The following is a 9117-nucleotide window of genomic DNA, read 5'->3' on the forward strand; positions in this document are numbered from 1 at the left end:
TACAAGTAACAGTATTCATGTGACGATATACACAGTAAATGAGACAAGAAACAAAAGTCAATGTACACGAAACAAGAGACAAGAAAATGTAAACAGGACAAGATACAATGGACAAGACAAGACATTGTGAACGAGACAAGATACAATAGACAATGTAAACAAGACAAGAGACAAAATACAATTAAACTAGGTGATACAAGCAAATTTGTATATGAAACATTTTTTATTTTTTATTTTCTTTAGACACTTAGCTATGGCTAAAAATTACAGTTGTGGTCTCTGCAATAAGACGCATTTAACAGTCAAAAACAGAAGAACAATAGTAAATGAAAAACTAATAGATTATCTGGCCAAAACTCTTAAAAGGAATATTGACAATGCAACTACATGTATATGCTTGAAATGCAGGGCAAACATATACAGGGATATGAACAAAGTGATGAACTCACCACAGATAAGACTAGGTACAACAAATTGCCAGACAAACGATGATGATGATCCAGATTTTTTGGCAGAAGAAACATTACCAACAGAACTGATAAGCCCCAAATCTATACAGTTTAACCTTTCATCTACATCTAAATCTCAAATACGCTGTACCGTTTGTCAGAAAAATAGTAGTAATCGACATCGACAGGTCGTTGTACCACATGAGGCTCGAACTCAAGCTTTCATTGAAAAATGTATCGTTATACCAGCAAATAGCAGATGTTGTCCAAATCATCTTTTGAGAAACTATTTTACACAAGAGTCTATTTCAAAGATACCAGAAGTAAATAACACTTCACTTTTTAATAGAAGTGACATCACTGAGCTATTGGACAGGGTTCGAGGAACATTGACATTAAATGGAAAACTTAACTTTGACTGTACACACTCATTGTCAGAGGAGGACTACCAACGACTGACTGGTTTAACAAGGAATCAGTTCGAAGCTGTTGCAAATACAGTTACTGACCTCAGGAAATCTGAAATAAGATCTGTAAAGACATGTTTGGCCATCCTTTTAGTTAAACTAAGGACTAGATTTTCAAATTCAATTTTAGCAACATTATTCTCATTAGAAATACACCAAATTTAAAGAGCGCCGCATGCTGCTAGATCCTCTTTGATGAAGTCATTTGTGCCAAAGTTTCTTGGCTTTCAACATATGTCCCACGAGAAGTTCACTAGAGACCACACCACTCCAACAGCAAGAACTGTGTTTGCAGATGATCACCAAGATACTGGTATTCTTGTCCTTGATGGGACTTATATCTACCTACAGAAAAGTTCCTACCATCATTTTCAAAAGCAGACTTACAGTATGCATAAAGGGAGATCCTTAGTAAAGCCCATGATGATTGTTGCAACAGACGGGTATATTTTAAATGTCCTCGGCCCATATTATGCTGATGGTCATAACAATGATGCTTCTATCATTAAGCATGTATTTAAGACTAATGCTGACGAGATTAACACATGGCTGCACGATGATAATGTCATGGTTGTAGAAAGAGGCTTTCGTGATGCGGAAGAATTTTTGAAAAAAATAAATTTCAGAGTTGAGATGCTTTGTTTTCTAAAGAAGGGTGCAAAGCAGCAAACAGTCGAGGAAACGAATACAAAACACATGCACATGATAATACACATGTCACTTTGTTTAACTCAGGAATTTGTTGTGTTTGGTCAAGTGTGTCTTGTAATTCTGTCAATTTCCCTTATTACTATTGATAACAACATAAACATAATGTTAAAGCACGTTAAGATATCTAATCAATTTGTAGAGTTTTAGTAGAATATTTCATACCAAGTACATTGTTATAATTGTTTGCAATTGTGACAACTATCTACCAGAGACCTTATGTGTTAATTTCAAGAAATCTAGCAATATAATATTAAAAAAAAATGTAATAGTTCATGGAGGTCACCCTTTTTACGCATTTTCCTTATATGAAGTGTTGACGAACACTTAACTTTGCAAACTTTTTTACGCATTTAAAATGTCCCTGTAATTGATTAACAGTTCCCTAACAGATGAAAAACGAATTCTAGAAGCAACACACATTTGTTACAGAATACTTTGTGATCCGCTTCTCATTTTTCAATAGCATTTTTAGTCGATTTGTGTTAAATAAAGTTAAATAGTAAGGTCTATGCTTTATTTGTTACTCTTACTATTGTTTATAAAGATAAGTGTCACTTAAAAGTTCTTTTATATTACTCAATTTGTTAATATATGTATTACCTAATGTAAAGAACCATCATCAATAACTGTTGACGGAACCATACAAGTCCATGTGAAATTCTATTTATGAAAATGAAAGTTTATAAACAAGATCATTAATTATGAGTTATTTGTATGTGAACATAGATGGTTTAATATGAAATTGACTCTTACCAATATTATGTACAAACGTTTGAATGAAATCTGATATGAAAAAATATCGTTACTTTAAATTAACTTTCTTAAATCCATCCATAAATAGCACAAATTACATGTGATTATTATTTAAAGTAAAGCAAACAATGTCGATATGGCAATCTTCTCCTCTGTATATGCTTTAGCTGGATGCCAGTATGATAGTTACTGAAAAAGTTAAAATTCAACTGATTTTTTTTTTCTAGTATCAAGTCTTTTATACAGAATAGAAAATCGGATGAGTAGATATTTGTACAATGAGAATAGTAGTTGTCTTTAATTTAAACATGATGATAGTTGCTTACAACATTTGTGTTGCTATGCAATATATAGACTTCATACAACAATAAACAAAACGACTGATAAAGATATCAATATTATAGTGTACTCAATGCGGAAGAAAGTTTTTAAAAAATATCAACACTCATGCTTGGGATCAAACAAAAGAATCATTATTAAACCGTTGCTAGGCACTATTTTTTTTTTATTGAAATGTTGTTGATATACATGAACTTCAATTGAATTTACTTTTCTCTCTTACAGTTATTTATTTTTATATGAAATCATTTTGTTTTTATTTACAATAAAATGATTGTGCTTACATTTCTTTTTGATTGTCATTTTGTGTCTGTTGCTAAGCAATATATATATACTGACATTCGAGATTTGCTAAATCTACTTACGAACATATGTATTCCAGCCAATGGTCAGAACGACGTTATAACAAAAGTCATTTGAGGTCTGAATTACTGATTAAAGTGACGTATATTTAGTGTTATCTAAATCTATCCTGCATAGGAAACAAATATCTTGCGTCACTTAATTTGGGATCGAATGACTGAAAATTTCTCTATTTTCAAACGAATAAAGGCTGTTCTATTATAAAACATATCTTGTTGAAGATGTTAGTTTATCCTAAAATGATTTATATTCCTCTTTATACAAATATATTTCATTGAAATCGTCATGACATTGTAAAAACTCAATAAAAAGTATGTTTTTAATCATTTTGGTTGTCTGTTTTCCATGTACCGAACTCAATAATGATGGCCAAAACTAAAGTTGTCACTTTTATTGAGGTACACTAGATGGTAATGTTAAAAAATACATATTTGTTCATAATTTCCTATTAATTTCGTGAAGTTTTGGCGGACGTTGTTCTAACTACTTGAAAAAAATACATCATTTAAAACTGAAAACTACCCCCCTTTTTGTAAAGTCGCATACGTGTGTTTTGAAATCTCATTTAATGATGGGTTTCCAATTTCTTTATGTAAAATTAAATAAGGAAGAAAAGAGATTCAAGTTTTCAATCATTTTATTAGTAAAAGGGTATTTAAATTGGAGTTAGATATTAAATTTTGTTTTTCCTTGAAGACGATATGTGACCTTTGATCAAGATTTCTGAAAAACTGCACCTTATTTTCTTTTGACGACCAGAAGAATCTGAAAGTACACATATTTCCAAATCCAATGATATATGATATAGCCGTGTACCATTTTTGACGATTAAAATTTCATAATTCCAACTTTGGTCACCGGCCTATGATTGGAGGCTAATGCATTTATAGCATGGAACGCTTACTCTGTTTATGCATTGGACTTGTTCCCTTTGAAATTTATGCGATTTTATCAATACTTACTTTGTTACCTTTATTTGTTTGAAAATCAGTTCACTACCGTTATCCACATTCACACTGTGTCATGTTGGGGGTTTTATGGTTCAATAAAGGATACGGTGTTATTCATTTGAGAGGATGTTTCCTGTACAGCGAAAAATAAACTTACATATGAATATTGTTGTTTCCATTCTTCTTGTGATAGCAACATACATACGACGAATAACAAATCTCATTTCGACCATAAAGAAATAGAATATGTTTACAAGAAGATTATTGAATAAGATAGCCCGTACAATCAAAGAGCAGTAGGTTAATTCTAACTCAATATTGTTGTTAATCTGGCGGTGGAAAAGGTGTAAAGACTTTAATTATGGCTAGATGAAATTAAATACTAGTTACTAAAAAGTGTCGAGCTTTGCATAAATCAATATGTATAAAAGGGACTTGCTTCAGAAGATTAAATATCTTTTTTTTAATACTTTTTTAATTTACCTCTTAAAATTTCTCTGTGCGAGTCAAAAGTTTCTGATAACATACTACTGAGAGTATCATAATAAATTGATTCTGTAGGAATCATATTGAATCAGCTGAAGTTGTCTCAAAAAGTTCAGGTAATAGACCCCTCTGTACATGTTTTGACATTTCATATTTTAAAGGTAAAACCGCTTAAATCGAAAAATCCTGTATGGGTATTCTATGAAATTAAAATGATAATATGCACATTTCTTTTTATTCTTATTATAGGTGGTGTGTTAATCGTAACAATTTTAAATAAGCATAGTAAGTTATGTTCAACAGTGAATATATCGTTTATATTTTCATCATGTTTTAAAGACAATTATCTGCAAATACTGGGATCCAATATTTAATCATGTTTTCAATAAATAAATGTCTCATGCTTTTATGCAACGAAATCTTGATTACAATACGAATATCGTATTATCTTTACTACAATAGTGACCAATAGAGCAGTACCTACAATTACATTGACATTTTTTGTCAGTTTGATTTAAACCTTTCATTACACTTTTTCACGAGGAATGAACATGATTCTCTTTGTTAAGGTTATACACGTGGTATTGTGTTATTTCAATACAAAGAAGGCGTACTTACAGGAATTATTGTTGAAGTTATTTGATTTATAGCTGTCATTCAAATTGCGCACTACTATAAAACGAACGACGGCATGCAAAGTTAACTAACATACAGTCTACCAAAATGCTAGATATACACATAGACAGGTGAGTTAACATTTTATGAATACTGTACTGTATATGATATATCAAGACATACGGGTATTATATTAAACTAACGACATACTTTCGCAGTCTTAGGTCTGTAGATACAAGTAGTTGTCTCATTGCTGATCTCACTATTTTAAAGATCAGTCTGTATCAATCATTTCTTATACCTATACCAAACCAATTGCAATTAAGTTTTACAATTAAAAACACGTTTTGTAGGATCCCAATATTGATGAAGTCAAGTTTTAAACCTCCTGACTGCACCTGTTCTAGTTTCCAATTCACATATAATCCGGCTGCCCAATTTACTACCGGTTACTTAAATATTGTCAATAACTCTTTCTTGTGAAATGTGTTATATAATGGTCCTAAAAACCACTAGTAAATTTCGATCAATTTAAAAGACAACTTCAAAATTCATTCAAGGAGTATATATGCCAGGCAATGGGTTACAAGTGCGGAAGAAGAGGTAGATACTCTTTCCGAATGGAAACAGACTGTCAGGTCGTTGATAAAAATTAGAATTAAGAAACTGAATAAGTTTATCTATACTCATGCTACATTGTGTACGTCAATCTTTAAAGACCCACATGTTGCAAAACACTGTCCTACCTCCTTGACAAATATGTTGTTGTCCCCTCAGATAAGGCTCAAACGAACAACGTTTTTGTGTGTAAATTACATATAAAAACTGCTTTATAAATGAATAAGGTATTGGCAATTCATTTGAAATCTCAAAATATATCCCACGACACTTACTTGATAAGCATAGGTCTGTTATTTTCTTTGGAATTTCAACCAAAGATTAAGAACTGGATTGTTGAAACAACTTTAAATAACGTTAATACTAATAATCCTTTCCACAATCTTGATATCATTATATCATAATCGGAAACTCAATACCAAAATGTATGACAAAAGAGATAATTTTTCATTACTTATCGTTAATTATCTATTTTGTAGAAGATGCCGTTCCCTTGTCACAATCATATGATGTCAATAAGTCCCAACTTGTAAGGTTAGCTCGTTTATGTAGCAACGTATACATCTTTAGTGAGAGACCTGAAAAATTATTACACCAGGGTTTTCGATATCACTAACTAGTCAAAACATTTTCGGAATTTTATCTTCGTTACAACGACATCATTCGTAAATATAATTCAACATGCAGACAACTTTTACGTTTGGGTATTTCACATCCAATTTTGTATAGTAATATTTTCTACAAAACACTAAAATGTCGGCTTTCACCTCAAAAACTAAAACAACCTTTAATCAGACTGATTAAGAAGGGATATAATTTCGATACTGTTGTCAAGTCATTAAAGATTGCACATTTTGGCTTAAAAACTGATTCACTTATAGGGTCTTTGTATTGGAAATAAGCACAATCAGGCTAAAACTAGTTGTTGGCATGATACGGGTTATGTTCTTTGTGTATATTTTATGATGGTGTTATAACGGGGGGATTGTACTTGATATGTATATGATGAAGAAATAATCTTTCAATCAGTTTAATTGAGGTCTGCAGCTGGCATGTCAGTTAACTGCTAGTAGTCATTTGTTAATTTATGTATCATTGCCATTTTGTTTAGTTTCTTTTGTTACCTATTCTGACATCGGAATCGGACTTCTTTTAAACTGAGATTTACTGTGCGAATTATTGTGTGTTTGTTTTTTCTTCATTGGCTAGAAGTTTATGGGGAGGGTTGAGATCGTCGTTTAACATGACGTCCATTGTCACTGAACTAATATACATTTTTGTTAAGAGGCCAGCTGAAGGACGCCTCTGGATGTAAGAGTTTCTCACTGCATTGAAGACCCATTGATCGCCTTTAGCTGGCTGTTGTCTGCTTTTTGGTCGGGCTGTTGTCTCTTTGTCACATTCCATATTATATTCTCAATTTTATTGAATACCTAAACTATATAAGTATCCTAACAAACAACGGTATATTGCTGGGTCTTCCTAGTGCTCCACGAAACCTCTATCTTAATTATTAACATCGATTTCATCAGCAATCAAAGCTGAGCGTCAAAGTCATTGCGAAACCCTCTATTCTAGAGGTGGCGTGAATCCGATTTAAATACTTAAAAAATCCAAAGATCTTTAAGAGTACATACAATCTAAGATTCTTTTATCTTGCAATAGTATTAAACCAATTGATTTTTCTGCACAAGTATTTCCCATTCGAAACTAAAAGACAAAATGAAAGAGTTGGTATCGATTTGTTTCATAAAAAAATGTCCAACGTAGATAAATAATCTTATTTGAAAAGAATCACTCTGATTCAAACCAAAATTCACCTACAAATGACATTATCAAGACATGTTCGCTTTCTTGAATGACAACATATTTGTTACGTTTTGAGGACGTGTTTTTTAACAAACTATCGACGTTCCCATGGGAACTAATTGTGCCCTCTTCTTACCGAGGTGTTTCTTTATTTCCATGAGACTGACTTCATACAGGAACTTCTAAGAATGAGCGACAAAAAGTTAGCAATATCATATAGTTTGCGTTCAGCTGTATAGATGATTTTAATTCAAACTTTGGTGACTGTATTGAATGCATCTGCCCCATTGAACTAGAATGAAAGGATACAACATATACTGTTAAGTCCGCCTTATATATTTACTTGCATCTAGAAATTGACAGTGAGGGTCCTGTGACAAGAGAAATAATTTCAGCTTCCAAATTGTGAACTTTCTATTTCAATGTAGCAACATTCAAGCAGCACAAGGATACGGAGTATATATCTCCCAAATGATACGATATTTTTGGGCTTGTATTTCCTATTATTTTTTCCTTGCTCACAAAGAAGCTATTAAACCACAAGTTCCAACTGGTGAAGTTGAAATCATCCTTCGTAAATTTACGGACGCCATTACGAGTTGGTTGACTTTACGGAATATCCGTTTCACAGATGATATCGGATATATTCCGTATGTCGTAACAACGATCCCATTCTCTTTACATGAAAATGAACTACCGAATTAGACTATTTACCAGTTTTTACAATTATAAGCAGCACGACAGATGCCATATGTGGAGCAGGATCTATTTACCCTTCCGGAATACTTGAAATCAACAGTTTTGGCGGGGTTTGAGTTGCTTAATCCTTAATTGTCTATGTTGTATCTTATGAACTATTATGTGTTTGCTTGTCCTTTTTAGCCAAGGCGCTGTCAATTTATTATCGATCGAAGAGTTTGAATGTCCCTCTGGTATCTTTACCTCTCTTATGTAATATCGTCACTGTTTGTCATATTACCGATATTGTCATGTTAAATGTGTATATAGAAATAAGGACAGTCTTATTATCTTACTGTATGTACTGCTTGTTGATACATTCTTTGACTGTCCATGACGTTAAAATACTAAATCCATGTGATGTGTTTTAGTTGGTTTTAGTCTCTAATGCATGATTTTTTGTTTATAATCTAATGGTTCTTTTTATCTATCTTTCAACTAGCAGTCGGTAACTGCGAGTACTCTCAAATCGTACTTTCTTGTTCATTTGACCTGTTGATACTATTTGAAATGTTTTGTTTGTTATTTAATGTTTACTTATGCGGGATTATACCTGGTCTTATCACAGCTTTGATAGGTGGTTTGTTATTGCTATCAATTCTGGCTTCTGTGTACTATGAACATCAAAATTATTTATATTGAAAAATATTTCCTTTCTCCTCTTAAAGTGTATACCTATGACACAATCATTTTCATTTACCTGTGTATAGTATTATTGTAAATGGCGGATTTTAGTTCAATGTTATTGTTGTTTTTCTGAAAATGTTTTACATTTCACAGCGGTATAATACTGATATTTTAAGCATATATCCCTTATTT

General features: G+C 32.1%; 1 protein-coding gene across 1 annotated transcript; it reads left to right on the top strand.

Moving 5' to 3' along the window:
• Nucleotides 1-253: 253 nt before the first annotated feature.
• LOC139526304 (uncharacterized) lies at nt 254-1081 on the top strand. The gene has a single exon (XM_071321434.1). It carries the CDS (start codon nt 254-256, stop codon nt 1079-1081), a length of 828 nt encoding a protein of 275 aa, XP_071177535.1.
• The last annotated feature ends 8036 nt before the right edge of the window (nt 1082-9117 follow it).

Source organism: Mytilus edulis, chromosome 6 (assembly GCF_963676685.1).
Source record: "Mytilus edulis chromosome 6, xbMytEdul2.2, whole genome shotgun sequence".
Taxonomy (NCBI): Eukaryota; Metazoa; Mollusca; class Bivalvia; order Mytilida; family Mytilidae; genus Mytilus; species Mytilus edulis.

Coding starts and splice junctions, on each gene's coding strand:
- LOC139526304 (XM_071321434.1), top strand. CDS start 254: ATGGCTAAAAATTACAGTTGTGGTCTCTGCAATAAGACGCATTTAACA.